Source organism: Cyclospora cayetanensis, unplaced genomic scaffold (genome assembly GCF_002999335.1).
Source record: "Cyclospora cayetanensis isolate NF1_C8 unplaced genomic scaffold, CcayRef3 CcayRef3_contig_74, whole genome shotgun sequence".
Taxonomy (NCBI): Eukaryota; Apicomplexa; class Conoidasida; order Eucoccidiorida; family Eimeriidae; genus Cyclospora; species Cyclospora cayetanensis.
This window is the reverse complement of record NW_020312745.1, coordinates 8,131-33,598: the sequence shown is the minus strand read 5'-3', so window position 1 is coordinate 33,598 and position 25,468 is coordinate 8,131. Positions and strand designations below refer to the sequence as shown.

The window sequence follows — 25,468 nt, the reverse complement described above, 5'->3', positions numbered from 1 at the left end:
TTGCAGGTGACTTTAAGTGGCAGAGCTTTGAAATTTTGGGTTTCTTGTATTCAGTGGCTCATTGGAATTTACTTAGGAGCTGGCTGCCACCACAGTTGAGACGACAACAGAAGAAATCGCCATGAGTCTCTTCTTCCCTGTACTAGTACATCTTTCCTTATTGTTGGCACTGTGTGGCTTTCATAACGTTGCATCGCTCCAAATGTCTAAACGAAGCCAACGGAGGAGGCACACAGAGATGGTAACACATGGGCAGAGTTACGCCGTACAGTCTCCCGTCGCGGCACCAGGTTCTATACCGTGGCAGTGTTAAGTTCCGTACTTGTTGGCACTTTACGCGTTTGCGGCCACTGGCCAATTCGAAGCCCCAGGGCTATCGTGCTTCATAACTGTTAGGCTTTTAAAACGTGCACGTGTTGTACGTCACCGACGTGTTTTGAAGGCGAAAGAATTAGACCATAACGAGCTATCTTCACACTTTTATAACCGTGTAATTAGATATTATAAGCAAGCATGTAGCAAGCCTGGGCTCTCCAGCACAGCAGAAATCCATGGTATTCTTGGCATATCCAGGGCTTGTCAAGAAAAGAGGCATGGCCGCAAAGCGTTTCTACTCGCTGCCTCCTATCTACAGCTTATTGAGAAACCAGTGGTCCGGTGGTGGCTGCAGCAGGGCCATTTTGCTCAAAAGAGGTTCTGCAATATTGTGTTGAAAAATCAGCTTTTGGGTGCACGGACTACTTAAGGGTTCTACTTGACCGCCAGGGGGAGTTCGCATGTTGCCGTGAGCCCCCACGTAAATACAGTTGGCCCCCCTCTGATGTGACATACAACAAAGATTAATAATTGCGCTATTCACAGAGGACGAAGCTCCGCTAAGTCTTGGATCGGGCTTAGCGCAGGCACCGGATGGGATATGTACGAATATCTGCCAGGGATCAGGGTTGAGGAGGGGGAAAAGAGGCAGCTGATCCCCAAAAAACTTGGCTTCAGATTATAAGGTATCACAGGCTCCTTCTTTTAAACTCAAAACATGAAATTTGATTTGTTTGCAGCGAGAGCTCGCTTAGTGAGCAGCACAACATTTTGGCATTCCCCTTACTCTTTCATGAGCTGTCTATGTGTGTATATGCTGTTCAACATCTGCTTAAAGCCCCTCTCACGCCCCGCACTCTTTTCACTGTAGTCTAAGAGAATTCCCTGGCTCACTAATACTTGCAGCGTTGCTAACGTTGGGGTCACAGAGTACTTTAGCGAATGAACAGGGTTTCCAGCTATGTACATAGGCACCTTGACAATCAGGGAGCCTCTATCGTTTCTAGAGTACAATTGGCTATGTAGACGCAAGGCAATATATCGCGATTCAGTGTGCGTTCCTGCTTATGACCCCACGAGCAAACTTATAAGACAGCTTTATCCCACAGTTCTGCGCTGGCGAGATAACCCTCTCGCAACCTGCAAGCATGTGTATTCTACTGCGATGTAGGAGTAAATAAAAAATATGTACCTTGCTTTGAGTGAAAGGTAGAAGTGCCTTTAAACTGTCCTGCTGTTTCTGCCACGAGTGGCCTATCGCCTAAAACCTACCGCCGGCTGACTTTTGATCATTAAATGGACGTAGCCTGCACAAAGCGCTGCGAGTGTTATCAAGGCTTATATTCAATTGTTTTTTATGTCCAGAAAGAAGCTTGTAAATAGCCCCAGTGTTGCATGTTCCGTATGTTTATTTCACTCCTCTGCAACCTCCGTCGTCTCTGGTTGTCCCCGCGCCATCAGAGCCGCGCTAAATGGGCATCATTTGCTCTCCTTTCTCATTAAAATGCATTAAACCTTTTGTTTTAGAGCGGTTTTGGGCGTGAAACGAGAAAGAGGCGGTGCATTGAACATTCGTTGTCTCAGGGTGAAGAGACATGCTACGGTCTTTTGTAAGTGACCTGTGTTTAGAGGGGACGAGTAGGGAGGACTTGGTTCCCAAGCTAAACCTACCGAAATTCTAGACACATCAGTCCTCATAATCTTGGTCTGATATGAGTTGAAAACTCATTCGGACACATCCCTGCCCACGAATCTGAGAAAAGATGTGCAGGCGACCACACGAGGACACAAGACTGCAGAAAACAGATTTTTGCATAGCGAGCAAGAGGGAGTGAAATGGACATGGAGAACTTAAACGAGGAACAAGTGCAGCAAGAAGTTAATGCAAGCTGTGCGGGAGGCATGGGTAAGTGGGCGGTAACTAAAACAGATAAAACAAAAATATACTGCTACCCAACAACGTGAATGAGGTAAAGCTTTGTAGCATCTATGCGCCTTATCAGTATCTTCCCTCTCCCCACAGGTCCCCTGGGTCTTCCTGCACCACTTGCTGTCACTGCTGTAAAACGGCGTGATGAGGCCGCATCTCAGGAGTCCCCTATAGGAAACCTCAAGGACGAGTAAATGACTCTTGACTGAAGTGGCAGACAGCTCTGGGAAAAACCAAATCCTCTTAAAATTGCTGAAACCAGACCCACACGGAACGCAGTTTGGCATTCTTTGTTCCAGCGCCGCCCTGGTAGTGAATAGTACAGAGAGCGAGGCAATGGAGGTCAATATGCCTACCCACAGTAGTAATGTGCTTGGCCCCTCAGCTCGCATAATGCACAGTACAGGAATCGCATTGGATACTAAGCGAGCAGGCTTGGAGATGGAAGGGTGTAGGGCCCTACACAACAAGGAGTCTGAGGTGCATCCCATAACAGTGCTCAATCCAGCGCTACCGCCGGAAGCAACTCAGGAAGGCATTGACAGATCTCACGATTCCACGAAGCAGCTAGATCGCCAGCGGCTGGAACACCAGGTGGCCACGGTGTGTAGTAATGCAGTCGCTGGGACGTACGGAAACCCAGGCCCCATTCCTTGGGCAATGCCCCGCAGGCTTCTTTCTGTATATGCGGCATCAAGCTGCAATAGTCCTTCTCCATGTTATTTTCTTAAAAATATTGAGCGGCCTTATTGGGATATTAACCCAGCAGAGACCCTATGTGACAGCCCGCAAGAAACCACTTGTGTGTTCACCGGCGTACGCGATGCTGGTGTAACTGAAACCCCCCAGAAAGATTGTTCAGCAAGGCAATCAGGTAGAAATATGCAAAACCAGAAAGGCAAAGGGCTCCACCAAAGTAGCTCGCGCAAGCCTGGACGTGGTAAGGCTGCCTCAGGATCCTCGCTGATGTACAGGGGCGATAGCAGGACAGGAGAAAAAGACACTCCATGCCCTTTCCGTGTGCATGCGTTCCCCGAGCAACGTCAAGAGTCCATAAGTGTCCCTCATATTATCGGCAAAGCCCCCCATGAGAAGCACAACAATGATCAGGCACGGCAGCAGTGGGTGCCCGATGCCTGGGGCGCTTGCACTAGCAGCGTTGGCAGCAATAGCAGCACCCCTAGCCACGGTAGTAATTGTAGCTTCAAACCAAAAAAAGATAACATGAACAACGATAGCAACAATTCAGCTGAAAGCAGCACCAGTGATGCAAATGGTTGCTACACTACAAGCAACAGTTCCAGCAGTAGACTTAGAACCCAAAAGCTTCCTTGCCTGAATGCAGAAGCCGAGGCATTCAAGGGCTCTGTGATTAGTGGTGGAAACGTTAACAAGCTGTCAGGCGACACGATGGCAGTATCTGGGTTTAGAGCTCCAGAGATCTGGGGAGGCATATCGGAAGAGAAGCCTAGGTCTATCCCCACCGTTCGTTCCCAGCTTTTGAACCAGTGGCCCTCTATAAGAAGCCCAAAAAGGCTTGAGGGCAGCAGCTATCGCAAATGCGGCAGTGACGGCAGCTACAATAAGGACAATCAGGCTAATTGCAAAAGGCATCAAGGTGATGGCAGTGCCCTTCTACTCAAGAGCCCCAGGAAGGCCGATGAAATTGCTGCTGTTGCTACTATCACCACCCCTGGGGCTGGTCTTGTTGCTGGACCGCACGATAACCTTGAATTCAACGGTGCATGTCAGAGCCTATCTGCTCCCTCAACCAGTAGGCCCACTAGTCCCCACAAGCGCCCAAGCCCACCAGAAGACCCAAGGGACCCTCCACAGGCGACACAACCAGAGAATCTCCAGGATAAAGCTGTGCTGCATATCGCCTCTCCGTATGATTCGTCCCTTTGTTTAAAGGGCTCCTGGAGACCCCACAGTTGCAGGCGTGCGCGGGCTTCCCGAATGGGCCTGGCATCTGCAGTGGCAGCTCTAAATGTGTTGTCGCCGTTGGAGCCCCCCGAGATGTGCGCCAAGACTGTGAAAGCCAACAACGGTGAAGAAGAATCACAACACAGCGGCTTCATCAGTGATCCTGATGATGCTCCGAAGATTTCCGTCGCAACCCTGACTTTGGACACGGCATCCGCTATGAGGGAGGGCGTGGACGCTCTTACTTCGCTGGAAGAGTAAGAGCAACTAAACTTGTTCTCTTATTCTATCGCTACAGCAGCAGCAGCCACGCTACCGGTTTTGTGAGTGTGCACTTTATTTGTGGTTCTTTCCACTAACACTTTTGATGCTTTGGAGGAAGAACCAGGGGAGGCGTCAACAGACGGCTGCTGCTGCTCGCCATTCCCATTTACAGCAAGCAAAAGAAGAGTAGCAGCAGTCCTTCTTCCACATGAAGCCTTAGCATGCAGCATAGTGTGCTATTCTTTTTATTTTGTTGCAGTGTCTGCACAGACCTCCCGCGGTTATATGAAGTGGCAGGTATAAGGGACGCCTCGCAAGTTAATCTTGTTGATTCAATTGAATTGATAATGGATAGATGCTTAGGACCTCGGTCACTAGAGGCTCTAGGAGCATTCTGCTGCCTGCGGCAGCTGAGGCTTGTACGGCAACAAATAACCAGTCTTGAGCACATCGGCGTTTGCAAGAACCTACAAGTCCTCCACCTCCCAGAGAATCGAATAAGCAGTCTGGATGGTATATACTGCATATTTGTCACAATCATATACTCCAGTATATCCTTGAGCAGCCAGTGGCTTGGTTGACAGTCTTCTGTGCTCAGAATCGAGGTTTAAAGCTAAAGAACAATAATGTGCCAGATTCTCAGCTAAAATCTACAGCACTGGAGTCTTACGTTATCCCATGTCCGTTGCATTTAAATTGCACCCTTTGTCCCTTCTGCTCATGCCGGTAGTCTGCCGTACTTGTATTCATGCGTGTGTTTAAATCAAGGCCTCGAGTCATTGAAGCTTTTGGAGGATCTAGACCTAAGTGTCAACCGTATATCTGCCTTGGAAGCCCCAGCATATCGCACAGATTTAGGGGAAGTCATTCAGCATCCCAGTGATGGTCTACTTAAAAACTTTTCTGTAGGACCACTAAGCGCTCTCCAGCGGTTGCAAACTCTAAGGCTCAACAGTAACAGGGTGAAAACCCTAAGAGGCATCGAGCGTCTTGTGAATTTAAAAGAGATGCAGGTTGCCGACAACGAGCTGACGCACGTGGGTGCCTGCCTCAGCAACAACAAGAAGTTGGAAAAGCTGAATGTTGCAGCAAACTAGTAAGATATGCCACTAGAAAGCTCACCACGAAGGTAATATTGAACTATAGGCTACACACTGCACATTTTGTAGCGAATGTGACCAGTGCCTTGTCCGCTCTAATTCGAGCTCAACCCACTTTTTGAGCTACTTTGTTTTTCGGTGTTCCTATACGAAAGTGCGACGACCTGCCTTTTCGTACTGTCCCATCTCGTTACTTCTAGTGGTCTTTCCAAAGCTCTGTGGGTCGCTTGTTTGCCAATGCGTCTCTGTCCGACTATCGTTGCAGCATTTGGTCCCTGCAGGAGGTGGCCCTCCTCTCTCAGCTCCCTTGCCTCCGTTCCATCCTCTTTTCTGACGTTCATTTCCTCTCCAAACAAAATCCGATTTGCAGACTCAAAAATCATGAGATGTTCACCCTGTACCATATTCCGCAGCTACAGGTATCCTTTTGAAATCGCAGCAGGAGGCTCCTCACAGCCCTGATGTCCGGCATTACTAGAAGCCCAAAAAGTCACCTGATGAGCAGTTTTCTCTAATTCGCTCGTAGATAATTTATCTTGCTTTCCTACATGTTTTACTATACAGCTATTGGCGCTACAACATAAAATAGAACATATTCATTGTAGTTCGTTTTGGATAGCCTTTAAGAGTATTTTAGAGCAAACTTAATAGAAGTCCCACAAAAAGTTATACGTCTCGAGAAACTTAACTGCAGGTAGATCGAAGCACTTAGACAAAGCACTACCTGGGAGATGAGTGATAGGGTTACTGCTAATGAGACCAGGGTAGAGCTGTGTGAGGATGGCAAAGGAACAGTAGAAAGGTGGGATGTAAGGCATTCCTAGGGAAAACTATTCCGAAGATCAGCAGCGGAGGATATGGGCAGCAACGGAGTGGCATTGGCATACCGAAGCTAGCTAATTTGATGTATTTTTCAGGAGTAGCCAAGCAGTATGGCTATATACACACAGATACACTTTTGAAGGCAGCAAAAAAGCGATGAAAACCAGGTACGTAACAAGGTCTAATAGCTGGCTATTCTCTGTGCAGCGCGGACCCTCAGGCTTTGAACCAAACCTTGCTTGACTCCAGTGATATCACCTTTGTGTCCTCGACCTATCAACGCAAACGGTTATACTACTTACTAGAACAACAGCAAACAAGGCGAGATGCTAGAGATGCACTGAAGGAGCTTGAACGTCTACACAGTCAGTTTAGGCTGGTGGTCAAGGAGAGCAGGAAGTTCAATGTACGGGAAGTCGTCAAGTCACAGTGTATTGTTACGCCCTTTTATGTTACCCTATGGGTATACAGTGCCACAAGTGGGCCGAGTTCATGCGCACAACTTGTGTTAGAGGGAAGCACACTAATAGAGAGGGAGGCATCACTGTATATTCCGACCAGTAGGACAGCTGCTCGATACGTCACTGCCGGGGCCTCAGACAGACATACTTTTGCAGAACAGTCACAATTTCATCTTGAAAGTAATAATCGCTTAGGCAGAAAAGCTTTAAGCGCCGGCACTTCTGCTTGTTATATGTATTTTTGGCAGGATTTGATGGTCACACGGCGGAAGCTGTGCGGGGGAGCATCATTTTTTCGATGGGCAGCTGCTGAAACACGAAAGCGGCGTGATACCATCTTACATACCCGAAGATACGAGCTGGAAAAATTCGGGAATCTTTATTTTGAGTTGGGTGACCCTACAAAGACCTGGTCAGTCTTGCGCCACATTGTAGAGATACCCATGTGTCCTACGGGGCCCCTACGATTGGTGCTGCATTTACTACTCAATTTATGCAAAGCATGTTTAACCGCCACTAAAAAGTGTGCTAGAGGGGCTGCTGCAGGTACCGCCGTGCTGCAGAGTGCTTGATTCACTCTTTCTCCCCCGACGACTTCTCAGCTTTTGGCTTTAAAAGTATTCGAGTAATTAGCGTCCACAGAATCGTAAACAGGGAGGCCGATGTGGCCTTTGAACTCAAAAGGTGAATATAGGCTTGCCGTTGCAAGCGCGACACCTGCTACTGCTTGGCTGGTTGTGCATGCTAGGACCTGTGCCTACAGATGTAGAGTGGTGCTGTGTTCTAGCCGCCACTGTTGAAGGGAGGCTCATTTGTAGGCACAGACTTAGTCCAGCATTGTCCGGGTGCAAAGCAACTGAGGGTATTGCTGATATTTTTGTTGCTGAGCCTTGTTCTTCTGGTTCTTTAGCGATAGCTTCATAGCGATCAACAGATACATACACAACTCTTAACAACTCAAGCCTAAGGCAGGAATTTGGGTGGTTGTCCAGCTCTGCGCTATATTCTTCCTTCTAATTTAATCCAGTCGTACTCCATGAAGCAAATTATGGCTATTGGACTACTCATCTTCATTTAGACGTATATATATGAGCAACTAGCATTTCGCTGATAATGCCGCTCTTACGTTCCAGAGCTTTACGGTCTCCGGAGAGCGCTGAGGAATGGGTTCTGTGCGGCACAGACCCAAATCATCCTGTTGGACTTCTCAGGTGAGGCAGCACTGCCGGCAGTGGACTATGGGTGTCGCCGTGCCAACTAAAACCAAATCTTAACAATGGAGCGTCATGTCCTATGGCGGCTATTGTGCATGAGCCTGCAGCGAAAAGAATTTCGCAGTCTCAAATAAAGCACGTATATCATTCAGAGCCAGTACCTAGCAACACTCAATAGGTGGCTGAATGTTGTGTGTAAAGGCCTTTCTCTTAAACGTCATTATATTTCAAAGTTTACATCGAAATTCATAGGTTGTGTATTCATGAAATCTTTAATCTTAATTTTTTGAGCTAGTAGCACTGTAATAGCTTTTCTATTACTAGTCGAATGTATTCCCAGCGTTTAAGGGGGCAGCTGTCCTGCCGAGATAAAGCAAAAAACATTGGTCATAGATCGATAGGCCCCTCGCTAGCTTGATGCGTCGACGGAAGGCTAAATTACTTACATATTCTGAAATAACACCAAAGTACTCTTGTTTTGCTTTTCAGACAATGCACGAGTAACATGTTTGGGAATTTATTTGCTTACAAGGGACTCCAGGAAACTCCACTGCTATTTGTTTCCAATGGTCTAGCGGAGACTGACTTAGCCAGACTACAGTAAGGGTTTCCGGCCACACAGCTTGGCCAGTATCCCTTCGTGTAGCCCCCGACTGCCCGTAAATCACATATTTAAGAATCCCCAATGGCTCTGGTATCCTATGGGCCTGGTAAAAGCTCTGACGTTTAGAAGTCCTGTGATAAAACAGATGTGTATATGCTATACCAGGTTTACAAGTTCATTCAGTTGATGTAGTGAACCCGAGAGGGCCTGTAGATGGCCCCAGTGTCCCGCCTAACTAAAATCTGTGTGGTCCTCGTTGTATTCATGCAGTTCTCTTGCTGCAAACGAATCTTTTCAAGCCATTGCAAAACAAACTCTCCAGCTACGTCAAGACCAGTCAGGTGTACAAAAAGAAGTGCCCCTTGCTGTTGGTGCTCGCAAATGTACAGGGCACACCCAACTCTCCCAAGGCCAAGAGGAGCGGTCCCCCCTCTCATTATTGCAGCAAGCCGTTAGAGACTATCAAATGTTGCTACCAGATGGCGAAGTTCTATTGTGCCGGGCTCTGCTGCACAACTCTTTGCCGGATACGCCGTTGGGCTACAGAGCAGAGGAAGCCCTTATAATGAAGGAGCGTGGTCCTTCAGAAGGAACTACACACAAAGTTGTGGAACTGCGCCGTATGGCATAGCCTATAACTCAGCCGAATACACTGGGGTGCTAAACGTATCCAGGATCCTATGATTTCAATTGAGCATGTACCTTAATATGTACCTAGACACTCATGTGCGAAAGTAGCCCTGCACATGTGGCTAGAAACTTCCAGCTGTGCTTCAGGCGAGAATGGTGTGTGTGTGTGTACTAGCTTTGACCTCGCATTCTCCCTGGGATTGCTCGGGCGTAGGAAGGCCCATGGCTACCCATAAAATGCTGGTCACTTTCCTATACTTACCGATACCTTTATTCTGTAATCTCTACCACCTTGATTCTGGATGCTGGATATGTTCAGGCCCCACAAGCGCTGTCTGCAGTGCTAGAAAGCCTGAAAATAGCCCTCTGTCTTGTCTACATGCCTCAGGTGTGGCCATTGAGGAGACAGCATCTTCATGCTTGGGAGCTCCTGTACCTCGGGGACCCATGAGCATATACAGGGAGCATATATCAAATTCTCATAGGCGAATATGGTAAACACATTACATCTTTCAATCTCAGAGTGTGAAATTAGTCACAGTTGCTTGCCTACAACTAATCCATTACTGCAGCAACAGTGGGAATACATGCAGGGCATTCGTGGTTGCTGACAGCCCTGGCAAAACATCCTTGTAGCAAATGGCCAGCCGCATGCGCAGGGGCATCACCTGCTTTCGCGCCTGAGTTCCTGTTTTCCTCGCAGTATTGTTGGCATTACACTTCAGCGTTTGCTCTCTTCTCCCATTGCTGCGTCGTGTTTTAGGTGGTTGTTTGAACCTCACTGCCTCGTACCGCACTTTCTTGTGCGATTTTCATACTCTCACGAACCATCTGGGCTTGGTCCCCATACACCTCCTGTTACCTCGAATGCAGTATCGTCAATACCAAGACCGGCATCTCCAACCCGAGCAAGTGAAGCAAATGCAGGCCCTGCAGCATCAGTGAAAACGCTAGCACCACCACAGATTGCTGACACACTGAGAGAGAAAAGCTCCGTAGTGCCAGGAGTACTAGAACCTGAAGGATTGCATACAGAGCCTTCAGGGGGCTGCCAAGACCATAATAGTGCCCAATATCAGCCGTCTCGAGGGAACCACAGCGGTATACCACCACAGGTTGGCGAAGCATCGCCATTTTGTGATCTCATCAGGTTCGCTTTCTCTGGATAACTCCTCTCTAAATGACTGAATAGTATAGTGTCTAGATTTTCACTAGCCTTTATGGATCAGAGACAGACTTTCTCAGAAAGTAGAAAGGACGAGGGTATACAGTGTTTACTCTCTGTTTTATACAGCATGGCTAAATACCTAATGGCACTTCATACACGCGAATCGAACTCGTGTATGTCACCACGACATCCATGCAAAGGAATGGTCCAGGGCCAGAAGACTCCTGAGGCGTCCGATGATAGCACGAGAGCATTTGGTACCAATTGTTCCGGCATTTCCAGAACCTCAGGAGAAATTGTGTTTGGCGAAGTCCAGCTGCGAGAACTGCTTCTGCAGAACATGACTGCAAAACCTTCACGTCTGATTGATTCTTCAATCAGCTATCAGGAGCCTTCGACGCCGATGGATAAGGTTGGAGGATCCGATGGGTGCAAAGTTCAGCTTGACCGAAATGATAATATCGTGTCCCTGAGCCTCAGCAGCAGAGCCCATCTTATTGCTTTGAGCAGAGGGGTTCTACTGACTTTCCTGAAGCTGCGGGTAAGAGGTGTACTTGTACTCAGATATTCCTCTCATGGCAGCATGGCGCTGGAAAACAGTCACTTAAGCGCTTAAGCAAATGCAACAAGCAAACCCCGACAGTATGTGGTCTGAAATATTTGAAGAGTTGAAGGTGCATCACAACAAAAGGCCTCACGTTCAAATTCCTAATAGGCGAATGAAATGAATCATTAGCTGTGACTTAACTCCTTAGGTACTTTTGCTGCCTCTCAACGGCCTGCGCAACTTTGAGGCCCCTTGTGAGTCTAGGAGGACCAGCAGCCTCTTAGATTCTCCAACGGCCCCCACCACAGCTGTGTTGAAGACGGGGTCCCACATCGAACTGCCCCAGCTGAGGGTGTTGGACTTAAGCTTTAATGAATTGTGCATCCTCGACGGGTTTTGGAAAGCCCCACGTTTGCAGCAGCTTTGCCTTGTTGCTAACCATCTTCTGCTGATGTCCGACCTAGCACCCCTTGGTCCGCTATCCTCCAAACCTCAGGCCATGGGCCGGCATAATTAATAAAAGAAATGCGATTGGCAGGAGTATGAGCAAACTCAAGCATACACACAGGCCTTATTCGAATAGTCTACATTATATGAGGCCCCGTTAAGCAGAGAATACCCCCCATGGCACCTTTTGACCCCCCCATTAGCTGCTGTACATTTGAAGATGCCTGTGGTTGAGATACGCAAGTCTAGAGGCTCACATTTAACGTCTAGCAAAGCTTTGTTAGCGTTGTAAGCATATGGACGTCATTTGGGGGCTATATGCTATTACAGGCACCGCTGCTCCGCAACTGCGGCAATTGTGGCTAGCCGGGAACCCCTTGCACATGGGCCCTTACACAAACCAGCACTTGCAGCAGCTACTGCCAGCGTTAGAGCTGCTTGATGGACGATATCTGCACAACCCACATGCAGAGCCTCTATGTTCATCATTGAACTTCACGTGGCCCTGCTTTCTGGGGGAAGAGGATGCATTGGCGGTTCCAGCTAGTGCAGATGCAACGGACACTCTGATGCAGCAACAGCGGACAATGGTCGTAAATGGGCCGCATGGTTGGGCACTTACAGCAGCAGTACAACACCCTGTCCTCGAAGAATATCATATACAAAGATATTGGTGAGTTCCTGGCACGAGCCACCTCGAGCAACCGGCAATCATGTTTAACGGATAGCACAGGGATCTGAATGTGGAAGAAATATTCACGGCAGAGTAGGAGCAGTGTAGAAAGAAATATAACTACATTACACGTCTAGAATGGTGGAGCGTGTTGGCGTCGAAAATAACTGATTAGCATCATCTAGTAAAACGCAATTTGGTGGTCAAGCACTACGGCTCCAAAGTCACAGAGCACTTTACTGCCTTCCACCGGGTGCACTGCAAAGCTTCATGTCCTGTTCCCTGCAGTACTTGCAAGGCGGAGGACGCACAGCTCCTTGCGTGTTCTTATGTGATGCTAAAAATGGGGCCAACAGAGACTCTTGGAGCTTCAACGGCATTGGAAGGTCTAGACCCGCTGCCTGTTGCCTTATTATTACCCCCGTGTCGGGGACTTGGTGATCTCTGCTGTTGCTTCTGCTGTTGTTGCTGCAACTGCTGCAATGGCGAACGGTTAAGTGCGCGAGATATATCACAACCTGAGATGGCGCATGCATCAGCTACGGCTACGCTTGGAATCCGGCCAGTAGAACACAGCAACTCCTGTGGAGGACTCTGCTCCGTTGCCACCGCAATACGAGACGCAGGCCTCACGTGTTGTGGGCCTCATAGGCGTCTTAATTTGGCCTGCCAACTCAAGCACCAACTAGCTACTGCTACTGCTACACATTGGGGGGCACCACCAGTAGGTCTTTTGGGAGACCTTAAAGTTACTTGGGGAAACTGGAGGGAAAAGGTGAACGTTTTGGAGATGTCGTTTCTGCGGTTACGGCACGTGCCTGATTTGCATACCTTGACAGCTCTTAGGAGACTGGAATTGTCTGAAAATAAACTTCGCGACATTAAGGTCTGTGTTCCCTAAAATTTTTCCCCTGGTCTATGTATATCAGTCACTAGCTGCTAATACCTGTGCGCTATTAAACATGCTTTAATGAAGCTGTACATTTGGCGCAGTCCCTCGAGCCGTTCCCTCACTCAGAGCTCTTGCAATTAACAAGGCAGCTACTATGAGTTTCTTGCCACCGCTACAGCTATGTCTTTTATACCGTTCATCGCTTCCCTCCCCTTTGCCTAGTCAACCATTACTTGAGATTAGATATGAATTCTGCTGCTGCAGGGTTTACTGGGTTTGTCTCTTCTGGAGGAACTGCTCCTGGACGGGAATGAGATAGCGAGCCTTGACGGGATTGAGTCACTGAACCACCTGGAGTGTTTTGATATTTCTCATAATAAAATAGTGATGTTTCCTCCAGGTATGCAACACTTGAAGCGTTTGGTGTTCCTCTGTGCCGAAGGCAATAGACTGCAGCAACTGGAGCATCTCGATGGACTCCCCGCACTTACACAACTCTACCTCGGCAGCAACAATATTCAGAACTTTGGGTAAGCATAAACCTTATGTTTCATTAGATTAGAGCTTAAAAACGTTAACTCTGCAAGCAGCTGCTTACGAAAGAGAGTATGCAAACAAACTAGTCCAAGAATATGCAGATAAATATGCTCTGATGCGGGAGTATCTACCGCTGCGTATGCAATTATTAACATGGAGAAAAAGAAGCATTGCAGCGCAGGTGGTGCTTCGATCACTTTCCATCCATTACCTGCCCAAACACATTACAGTATATAACTTTGTCCGTGACTACTTTCAGATCCCTCATGCACCTTTCTCGGTGTCCATCTCTGCGTGTGCTGGACCTCCGCAACACACCATTGAGCATCGAGGCAGAGTACAGACCCTATTCTTTGTACCTCCTTCCTTCTCTGAAGGTTTTAGATGGAGTTGAGTCGCGACAAGAGGAGGCCGAAGAGATAAAGCAGGAATTTGCGGGGAGGCTTACAAGAGAGCTCCTCGAACGGATTATTGGAAAGTCCCTTCCATGCCTTGAAGGGTATGAAAATCTTAGATCTACCGTGCACACACCATAAGCGGGAAGAGTTTTCCTTTTATGCATAGGCACCGCTGAAATGTGAGTGTAGTAGAAAATCGCGCCACGTTTTAGGCGGACTTCCATGTGATGCACCGCGAAAGCTACCTCATACATTTGAGATTTGTTATGAATTACTGGAAACTACTCATTCTATGAAACGTGTAACACCTGCATTTACTGTGTTTGAGTGTGTACTCACCCCTTAGCATTAGTAAAACTGGTGGCTCTTATTGTGGTCCTCTGGATGTCTCTTCTATATTTCATCACAATATTTCCATTAAAAAGCTGTAAGAATTCAGCTTCCGTTGTAAAATACTTGCAGCACGGGTGAGCCTACACAGAGCGTCAAAACAAAGATTGGGCTTTGCGTAAAAAACGTATATTTGTACAGCCACAAAAAGTGTGTGCACATGCAGTACTGGCGTATGCTCAATGGGTTCCTTCCAAACATGTACATACTCAACGCACATGCCTATTTACGTAACAAGTCACGCCCATGTACATGCAAGCATTAGCGCACACATTCACTGTCTGGTTTATGTACACGCGTGTGACCCCAAAGCTTACGTTGCAGTGCAAAAGCAGAAGATAAGCCTCTGCAGGTCTTCAATGATGCCGTGCCTTCAGATCACTTGATTTATCAGGTCACCAGCTTCGCCGTATTTCAGACGTTCTAAAAGAAGAAAACTTTCCAAGCTTGCTCCAAATGAATCTGAACCAAAATAAGCTAACGACACTTGCTTCCATGGGCAGTTTGCCTCTTTTGAGAGTACTTCATCCGCCTTCATAACATTATAGATCTATATCACTGTTTCACTATCACTACCTAATACGAGCAGCACATTGCTAGGATATGGGGAAAGCGTGAACTCTAAGGAAGCAAAAGTCGCAAAATGTCTAATAGTTTTTGGAAAGGTTCGCGGATCCGTAACGCAGCTTTACAGCAGCCCAGGAGGGTGTTAGTACTGGTTTTCTAGTCGAATTTTAGTTTTGAACACACGAAAACTGGTTTAATGCCACCTTTACAAATGCTGCAGATGAAATACACGCATTACAACACAGTAATTCGATACTAAAAGTAGTGAGCAGAGTGCCTGTAATGAGATATGTAGCATTGCTGTCATGTTTATTTGCAGGAGCTTCACGTGGCACACAACAGGATCGACATTGTTGGAGGGGGTCTAGGCGGCATTGATGGCCCAGGGCTATTGTCTCTGCCACTCTTAGAAGTGTGGCACAATATCATGAACTTTTGTGCCGATGTACCTAGTATTTGTTCCGAACGCTAGGATTATCCTAAGCAATGCCATACAATATCCAGTTTTTGGGACAGCGCTTGGCAGTCAGCTTCAATTCACCAATCTCGGTAGTTACTTTGTGGCTGGCTACACACTGTGCGACCAGGAGCGTTTTTGTTTCCTTAGACTTGAGCAAGATTGTGTTGTTCTACTCACAGCACCTGGATCTAAGCTACAACTCCCTTCGGCATTTGAGGGGCTTAGCATGCGCACCCCTTGGGTGCATTCGAATTCTCGAGCTGCGGGGAAATGGACTCTCCAAAATAGAGGGTCTTACAAGCTGTTGCCGCCTAGAAGTGCTTGACCTCAGCGATAACCGACTAAGGCGGATAGAACCAGAGGGCTTTCAGGGCGCAAGCGAGACTTTGCGTTGTCTAGTGCTGGAGAGGAATGGACTCAGGTATTTTTTTCCAGCACGTCCACTCTCAGGAAGCAGCAACACAATTCAAGCGATACAGTGCTTCTATGCATCCAGGGGCCGGGTAAAGCAAAAATGGGCTAGCATTGCATAAGCCAAAATGTAGCTCAGGTATCAACGGAAAATGGCACTAGGTACGAGAGCAGAGAGGCTAAAAGAATTACCAACGGGGGTCCAATGAGGCAATAGCCATTATGAAAAAGTCTGTAAAAGCCAAGACTGCCTACGTAAAGCTATTTCTTGCCCAATTCGCATTTTCAGATCTTTATATGGGTTTCCTTTTCTCCCTAACTTGGAAGAACTGAGGATAGGACAAAACAGAATTCCTGATTTCACGCAAACCGAATGCCTTATTCCGTTGCCAAATCTCAGAATCATAGGGTAAACCATTACCACACTATGATGACCGTTACAAAGCAGTATGAAAAGCTTTACGGTTCATTTTTCCACGGGAACCTGCAGCTGTTTGCAAATGCTGTCAAATCTAGATAACGCATAAAGCACAATTTCATGGAATGGATCCAGTAAATTATGTACCATAGTTAGCGGGCACCGACGTGGGTGAGTTGCATTTGTGGCAAAAGCATGTTGGTACGTTCGGGTCCTAGATGGATAGCTTATTCATCGGTATCTCTCCACTGTTGTCCACTATATAAATATATATATATTTGTATATATATATATGTAACGCAGCTTTCAGCAAAATCCTGCATGTCAGCGACGCCAGTGGCGCGCCCTTCTCTCTGAACAACTGCCCCAGCTTCGTACAATAGATGGAGAGCCAATCTCCCCTGATGGGACTTCTAGAAGGCCTTCCCTTGGCCCAGCTGAAGGACCATCCAGGGTTCACGATACGTGGGAACCTCTTCAGACATTGCCAAATGAGAATACAGGATCAGCAGCTCCTTTTATGCAGCATCAAGCGCTACAGCACCAGCATGATATAACGCAGCATCCGCTTAACCTCTACCACCCGTTGAGGCTGTCGAAATCCCCGGTGTTTATGCAGTCGAAGCTTGAGAGGCCCGCAGGTCGTGGAATGTCAAAACAGAAGCAAGCGCAAGCTATACATGATATGGGACCTCTCAACCTGGGAGTTGTGGGCATAGGTACTCCAAGTATTCCTTTCACCGATGGAACTGGCTCCCTGCTCTCACGGCGCGAGTCTCCACTCAAGCCTTCAGGCACGTGGCGGCATACCCCGCATTTACGACATCCTTTTAAGTCCATCCCACAACTCAAAAATTTTGGTTTTCATTATATGGTTTTGTAAATTTGCGCATAGAGATGCGTTTTGCCTCTCTAGTCCTTGTCTCCAATGCGATTCCCCTTGGTTTTGAGTTTCAGCATTGCAGTACGCCAAGTTTATGAAGGGACCAGGAGCAGGAAACACGACTGTGGTAAGGTCTAGCCTCTAAGAAGAATTTGAAGGCCGTCTAGTACACACGTAAAAAGCTTTTGGGGAGGAGGTGATCCATATACCGGTGGCATGCAGCAGTATTCCTGGAGTGGCACCGCAAGCCGGTTTTCTGGATGCCTCATAGCTTTGGTTGGTTTGGTACCACCAGCTTCCAATACATCTTTGTGCAATGCCTTTGTGGGAGTATGGTCATCTCGCATTGTGAGCCACGATGCAAACGAGGACCAATCCTGCAATGCAGCTGCTAATTTGTTGCATCCAAAGGGGTACAAGGGTTCAGCCTCCAAGCAGCTAGGCAAAAAAAGTTGGTGGGCGTACAGATGCTCGTTGCTGATCTCCCTTGTACAATACGTTAACAATTGTTTTTACCAGTGGTCACTCACCTGAAGTCCTGAATGACTTACTGGAAACAAAGCAAATCTGCAGCATCAGAAAAAGTGTTTACTGGCATGGCTGCTAAACGCCCTATCAATGCTAGTAACTCTTGCACTTTTCTGTTCTCTAGAATTTAGACAGATACAGGCAGAGTAGGCCCAAAAACCACAAGGGTACCGGGCCCCGCAGAATGTCCGTGTAGTTGCACTGCTGTGTACATCGCTTGCTTCTAAAGACCTAAGGTCACAAAACATTGTGAGCAGGTGTGAAGCTTCTGCCTTAAAAAGATGAAGTCCCTAGGGCTAAAAAGAAAAACCATACGATGCTCCACTGCACCTCCTGAAGCCGCCACACGTGTAGGCTCGGCATTTTCTCTGCAACCTGAATGCCTCTCTTCCAAAGTCAACCATTTCTGGGGTTGCATTTCTTGTTGCGATGTGATGCTGCGCCTTCAGCAACACGCTAGGGTAGCAAAGATCTTTTATCCGGTCTCAGAGCGCGCATATTGAGATCCTCACACGGCTAAGCGCTCTGCCCAAACTTCCCCCCAAACGCATGCACACTGCTTTTGGAAAATATGTACACTTCAACTCCTATGGAAAAAAAAATAATGCGAATACTTTACAAAGACACCTTGGGGCTTTTTGTGTGCTCTCGCACTTTCACAGCCATCTGACAAGGAGGGGTGCAGCACCCCTCCTTGTCAGATCCTAGAGCGAGAAAAAAGCGATCTTACTTGCAAACAGAATCATTCAATCCATCGAGGCAATAGCCAAGCCTATACATAGCGGCGCTTAAGGATAGCTGGGTGACGGAAGGTTGTTTGTGCGTGCACTGCTGCATGTAAGCCAAGTTTGGGCTTTGGAACAATACCCTCTCGGTTGATCCAGTGGACGTCAGTTACACTTCAGCCATAAGACGCTTGCTCAGTAGCATGCTTGGATTATTTATTTATTCTCTAGTTCATTCCGTAGTTGAGCTCTGTTTCCTTGTGCTAGCTATGGAGCAGGAGAAAGCAATTCTAAGGCCCGTGATAACACCATTCTCCAAATCGTTCCCCTAAGGCCAAATGCTGGTTCCCCTTTGATCTTAATTGCTGTACCGTTGCATCAGCCTTTAATTCCGAGGTCCGTAATGGAATATGGGTGAGCAGGAATCCTGCTTCATCAGGTGTTAGTGCTCAGAGCCCGGCATCAACAGCGAAGAAAGCAGTAAAAAGCGTGACTAGACAATCAATCTGATAGAATAATTAGCATTCTTAATAAATCAGGTGCAGGGAAGGCTAGAGGCCTCGATCACACTCTCAGGCTAACGCTGGGTGGAAGTCCTCTTGAGCAAAAAATGGGCATTACGAATAGCGAACACAGGCAAAAGTATAGTACAAAAAATGAGTTACAGGCTGAACATGATAACAAGGCGGAGATTATTCGGTTCATACATATTCGCGACTTGCATCTTGATTACAAGCAAGCGTACTCCAGTGAATTTGAAGGAAAGCCATTCACTTACTGGTGTCACCGCGTGCTGCGCTGTGATGCCAGTAGTCGACATCCGGTGTAGAAATGAGTAACTATTTTACTTGAAGGTGTACGACATGCATCACTCATTTGCACGGGTGACGAGCAACACTCTTCAAGACAAAGTGGTAAAGAACATCTCAGAGTGCATGCACCTTACGACCGTCGCTGCATCTTCTTACCACGGAAGAGGTGTTGTCTGTTTTGCAAACAGTCAGTAAATAGCCCCACTGCATTGAGCCTACTTTCAGAACCGCCTCGCAGGACTACATAAGCCCGCAGGAACTGTTCCTACTCCCTTCTGAAGAAGCGAGTGACCACATATCACTCTAGGCCACGTCGTTTTTCTGGCCGTCATATCAGTTTTCCAGCCGTCACCCGCGGATTTTAAGTGTTTTCCTTAAGCTTTGAGCACAGTATTTGCTGCCCTCAAAAATCCTGGAAGGATCCGACGCCGAATCGCTCTCCGGACACTCCCTTCTGTCGACTCTCAACACTCTCCCACTTCGTGTCCGCGGCTTTCCAGTAGAGCCTCAATTCCGTATTTAGACACAAGATCCTGTACCCCGCGGGTAGATAATCCCAAACCTTAATTAAAAAGTATTTTCTGGGTGTGTGGGTCACGCCGCCGCACAAGGGAAGCAAAACGTAAAAGTGCCAGCTTGTAGGCTATTTTGCCAATGAAAGCAGGATCAAGAACGGCCAAATGAAAAGGGCCTGAAATACGCAGGTGCTTTAAGACTTCATTGGCTTCATGCACCAGCGAGTAATAGCATCAAGGAAAATTTCACTTGTCTGCCGTGATTGTATGCACAATACTTCTGTGCTACCTCAGCTTGGAGAATATGAACGGGTCTGTGGCCAGTCAGCGCAAAACGTTTACATTCTGACGCATAGTCTTGTAAGTGCACGCTCATCAGCAGTATGTTGTTCGGAATCACGCAGGATATATACTTCTATCATGCCCCTAAAGAGTATCATGCATGTGTAATTGTGGACAGTCCAGCTCTATGGCATCCCTCTTCTGGTATGCAGGAACCAGTATTCTGACTCACCGCTCTGAATATGTTTGCTTACTGTCGCCCTACGCGTGCTGTAAACGCGTTCTGTTTAGCTTTTTCTATTGCTGCTACCAGCCACTTAAAACTCGCTGCATCTTGAGCATGGGGCAGAAGAGCTCCTAGGGATCTCAAACAACGAATGCACCACACTCAGACTGCACAGTCAGCACCATCTGACATGCTATGTATTTCACCAAAAAATTCACGATGTCGCCTACCGATCAACTAATATGGTTTGAGATGGAGTCAGTGATGCTTGTGGCATATATCAGAGTCAGGCTTAGATCAGGGCCTTTCGCATTGGGAGGAAAAACAGTGATGCAATCGGGTGGCACCCCCTCCCATCGCCTGTTGGAAATTTTTTGGGAATCATTGTTCACTGGGCGGCTACAGAGGGACGGATTTGATTCCTTGCTGCGTGGAAAAAGTTCTACATATTCCTTGGCGTAGCTACGCCAAGGATTATGGAACTGCATAGAGCAGCGTGTCGGGGGTATCGTGGATTTTTCTGATGCCCATGTGTCGTGTTGTAGGATGGTTATGTGAGCGTCATGTGACACACTCCGCATAAACTTTGAGGGAGGCAACACAGCTGTGCAACAGGCCTTTCATGCGCACCACTGGTATGCGGCGATGGAGTATTTACTCCCCCTGGGCCCTTTCAGTTTAAGGCAACACCCTGTGCAATACGATGGCTTTAGTTCCGTGCAAGTTGCTTTCTCAATACTGACACTGTCGCAAGGGCGGACATTCGCATTAACCAATGCGAACTTCTTAAAGGAGACTGCCTCTTTCAGTCGTCAAAAGTGTTAAATTGTGTAACTTGCTGCAGCTTCATCTTTACCCACTGTGTAAATGTTATGTGCAAACCCCATGTTAACCTTTTGCGCGGATAGGCCGCTTCCTTATTAATCGGTCTGGTAGGTGAAAAGCCATGGGCAAAGAGTCTCATTGACCACGCTGCTGGGATCCGGTTTGATTTTGATGCATAGCTTTTGAACGTTTATCTGGTAATCTGCCCATTTTGTATTGGACAGATACATAAAGCATATCGCTTAAAAATCCGACAGGTAGTGCAGCACCTCGTGGTCCGTGTGAGGGGCAAAACAAAGCTTTGTGGGTCCTTTCTAATACAGCATGTATGAGCGCTAATTGCACTGTGTTAGGCGTTGCATACCATTTCTTAGTAAGAACCACACACCTGCATACCCCAAGCACCCTGCCATCTTGCTGGAATACTGTACAAATGCTAATCCTAATGCACCTGTTCTCAGGCCGTGAGGCCTGTCGGGAAAAGGGATCCGAGGTTGTGAAGTGGACAAGACTACTTCTGGGTCTTCACCGCTGCAGTACGCTTTTCAGTCCACTAGAGCCCCACCAATTTCTACATTGACTCTACAAGAACGTTGTGTCAGCGAAATCCTTACTTGTAAACGTATAGCAGCAGTTGACGATACCGATGAACTGCTCACACCAAACTCTTGGGCAAAGCGACAAACAGTCTAGACCCATGCAGACTCACCGCTAGTTAACGAAATGCCGTCTTGTCAGCCTTTGGTATGAGTAAATTAGATACAGGAGGCAGCAGAGGAGATGACTGCGAGTAGCTGCAAGCTCAAAGCTATCAGAATGTGGCCAGGACAGCTTCCTAGCAACATACAAGGGAAGGTTCCTCCTCTGCACCGGGCACCACTACCTTGCATAGGTAACTGCTTATTCACTTGCCAATCTAGAATTAAAATCTATTATCCCTCATTGTCTCAAATATGACTGGAGCTTCTTGCAAGTCGAAGGCAATGATCGTTAACGCATTCCGGCGCATCCACGCACGGAATGCGACCTTGTAGTGACCTGTAATAAGTGTATTTTGTAAAGACCTGCAGAATGGCCATGGTTGCAAGCAATGCGACAGCTTGCCGCATGTTCAGCACTTTCTGAATTCCCAATTTTCTCTATTTGAAGGATATTAAAATTGTGTGAAACTGCTTATAATAATTGACCGTGAGGCATTGGTGCTTGCCAAAACCGTCTTCTTCTCTCGCACCTACCATTCGCGATGCGCCGACAGCAGGAATAAAGGCTTTTCCAGTTTTGTCACAGCAGTATTCCGTTTTGTCGTTTAAGCTTTTCCAGACTCAATGGATAGATAAACACTTTACTTGACATCTTGCCTAGAACACGGCATGCTCCAGTGTTTCTGCAAAGCACCTTCCGCGCCATTATTTCTAGACTGCCCGACATCATTATCTAGTGTGGCGAGCTCCAGTAACATAGCAAGAGTAAAGGAGGGTGCTAACCTCCCCAGTCGCAACTTTCCCAGGCAAAGTTCCAGCGGCACGTCTGCCTCGCAGCCGTCCAGTATCACTCTGCTGCGAAATTGATACTACATTCGCCGGTCGATTCGTCTCCCTACAGTAATGACACGATGTCGTTTTCCGTGCTAGAAGGCAGCATTTGCCAGCCTCCTGAGACAGCACGAACTGGGAGGATCTGCGCCAGCTACTGCCAATTGGGGCGAAGTCTGATATCTTTGCAGCATGGGTAAAAGGTGAGCAACGATCCTATTCAGATAAATTCAGCACTGTGTCTCGTAGGCAAAATGCAGGGGAATGTGGCTACATATCGGCTGAGTCAGGAAGACCTTACCAGCACCCAATTTTCAAGGAGACCAGACAGCACCTCCCTGGGCAATGTTACGTCGCAGATCTTCCCAGTTCCTGGAATCCTTGCAGATCGCTGAGCTCCATTTTCTAGCGTAGACTGTCACACTGCGCCAATGCATTAAAAGATCAGCTTCACCGGCTAGGCCACCATTCATTACCAACCTTCCTAAAAGAGTCCTTATCAACGGCGATGACGACCTTGACCTTCAACTGGAGTCTCCTCTCCTGCTTCCGCTCTTGTTCTCTTTGTCGCACCTCCCCGAATAAGCGATTTATCAACATCAGCTATATACGTATTTTTAACATGTTATACCTTTTGAAGCGGAAACTGGGAGACATGTTGCCTTTTGTGTGACCATATGTTGAACATCGTATGTCATTTGGCAGGGTGGCACAATTGTTGCTCCAATATTCGCTAGTTCTGCTTCACCTTGAATATCAGCAGGTGCATCTCAGGTCTCGTTGCCACCCAGTGAGCTACGCAACCGCTCCTGACCTGGAAATTTGTCCGTCTGAAGTCCTAGACCATACGTTTTTCCGAGACCAATCAACACTGAAAATCATTTTGTCCAGCACTTTGCAACGAAGGTATAGTGAAGGCTCTAAGACTCTTGTGTTGCAGGCAGAACAATTTATGCAAACAAGGTACAAAACAAAGACACTTTCAAAGGTGGCTCGTAGGCGAATGCTGATATGCCAAGTCCGCGACCAGGTATGACACGACGGGACCCACACCTATGCCTTGTGCCTGCGCAAATCGGCATGCAATAGCCACACCCGCATCTCGCAGCCCAAGGGCAAACAACAGTAACCAAATGGTGTACGAATAGGCAACGGTGCAAGGATTCTCCGTGTCAGAGGCGGAGGTGCTCTTGTGTCTGCAATCCACCGACGTCCACTGTCAACTTATATTTTTGTTGCTTTGTCATATGCACCTACGTGAGGCTCGGTGTCACTGCTCCTTCTGAAGACGTGATCATGCACTCCAAATTCTCGCACATGTTTAACCCCACACCAGTCTGAAGGACGAGTCTTGCTTCGAAGGTCTATCTCAGTTCATTGCTATGCTCTTTCTCGGTCTTGTTCTAAAGTGAACCTCTAACGTGCAGAGGCGTATCCTTTTGACTGATATCCTGCTACTGCTGGTTTTGTATTCGTCCTAACAAGCTTTTCCTCCCACGGTTGCATCTTATTACATAACTGCGATCCTCTGTGCTGCCTTCGAGGATCCTCCAAACACTCCATTGCCATTTTTCCCTTGTCGCAGAAGCTATTCGTTTTCTGGAGGTCGCTATGAATTCCGCAGGTCTGCACACTGCGTTAGGTAGTTGAATATCTTGGGTGAGACCATACGGTAACTTCGGCATTGTTCGTCTAGCCATGGCTGCGTCAGTCTGGCTCTATCGAGCTTTGGGTTACACTGGCTCCCCGGTTAAACGCCAAAGATTTTTGGTGGCTGCAACACCTGCCGACAGGACAGTAGATTTGCTTAGAACATATTAAAATATAGATTTAAACCATGGTTAATTCTAAAAGCTTGGCCATCGCTTTGTTCTAAGGTCCTTTTGAGCTTCATTCCACCGGCGCCTCCATGTTGATAAGGCTGCTCATGCCGCCAGGATTCTGCACGCACGGCTGTTGGCCTCTCTGTAGGGTGACTGGTTCGGCACTAAAAGGCTCCCTATGTGGCTACCTTATTGTGCCTCTGATTTCAGGGCTCCTTTTCACCCAGACGTGCTTTCTCTTGAGGCTGCCAGGATTTGCTATTTCAACTCGGTTGGCCTTGTGTCCTGAGCCTTAACCCTTCAACCGGTGTTCCCCTCCTACGGTCGCGCTAGCCGCAGCAGAGCCCGTTGCCTTAATCTTCACAAGTCTCTCATCGACAGCCTTTCTTCTGTGTAAAATCGTGAACTTTTGGGGTTTCCCGGAAGCGGGCTGCGCTATCGTTGCCGTGTCCAGCTTGTGGTGTCAAGGACTGTTCTGTCAGGCATCTCTCTCTTTTCCCTTCCCCATGACTTGCGTCCAGCCGTTCAGCAGTCTAAATATTGTGAGGTCACTATCGAAGCTATGGTGTACTACTATAACACATTGAACATGCTGACCAGAGCGATTCAGCGTCAACCCCAGGTAGCCTGACAGGGAAGTACTCAATGTGGATGGCCCAGCTGACCATAAGACAACCTTTGAGTAATGAAGAGCGTTTCGTATGCATTCATGAGCAGGAAAAGCTATAGGAAAAGCAGCCTAGTATCTGCAGAAAATTTGGTTGTCATTTGAAGGACATTTGCATCGTCTTCAACCATTTTCTCTAGTTATTGGTCGTATTCCATCGCCTTGTACCATCTTGAACTATTTGGCCGTCTGACGATCACCACTATTAGAGGATGAAGGAGTGGAAGCGCTTCCATGCCGCTGTAACTGGAGTAGGAACTTTGCTCAGTAATGGTAGAATGAATTAAAGCTTTGTCACTTATGGATAGCGCGGTGTGACAAGCTTGTCTGGTCCCCTGAAATCCATGGCATTCTAGATGCGATCCGTATGGAATCACCTTTTCCTCAGATTGGTACTAGACAATCTATGACAGCCCTTTTACCAACGATTTCTTTGCCTTCGAAGATAGCCATAGATGGAAAAAATGTAGCGATGG

At 47.5% G+C, this 25,468-nt stretch overlaps 1 protein-coding gene across 1 annotated transcript; it reads left to right on the top strand.

The window, feature by feature from the left end:
• Positions 1 to 2,151: 2,151 nt before the first annotated feature.
• LOC34621459 lies at positions 2,152 to 17,057 on the top strand. The gene is made up of 24 exons (XM_026335590.1): positions 2,152 to 2,221; positions 2,457 to 4,400; positions 4,706 to 4,948; positions 5,204 to 5,531; positions 5,801 to 5,954; positions 6,578 to 6,763; positions 7,067 to 7,230; positions 7,365 to 7,502; positions 7,952 to 8,029; positions 8,522 to 8,632; positions 8,907 to 9,256; positions 9,802 to 9,898; positions 10,030 to 10,416; positions 10,561 to 10,975; positions 11,190 to 11,454; positions 11,759 to 12,101; positions 12,390 to 12,504; positions 13,258 to 13,523; positions 13,790 to 14,051; positions 15,205 to 15,297; positions 15,525 to 15,766; positions 16,046 to 16,165; positions 16,478 to 16,685; positions 16,800 to 17,057. The coding sequence occupies exons 1-24, from the start codon at positions 2,152 to 2,154 to the stop codon at positions 17,055 to 17,057; spliced, it is 6,837 nt and encodes a 2,278-aa protein (XP_026191375.1).
• Positions 17,058 to 25,468: the final 8,411 nt, after the last annotated feature.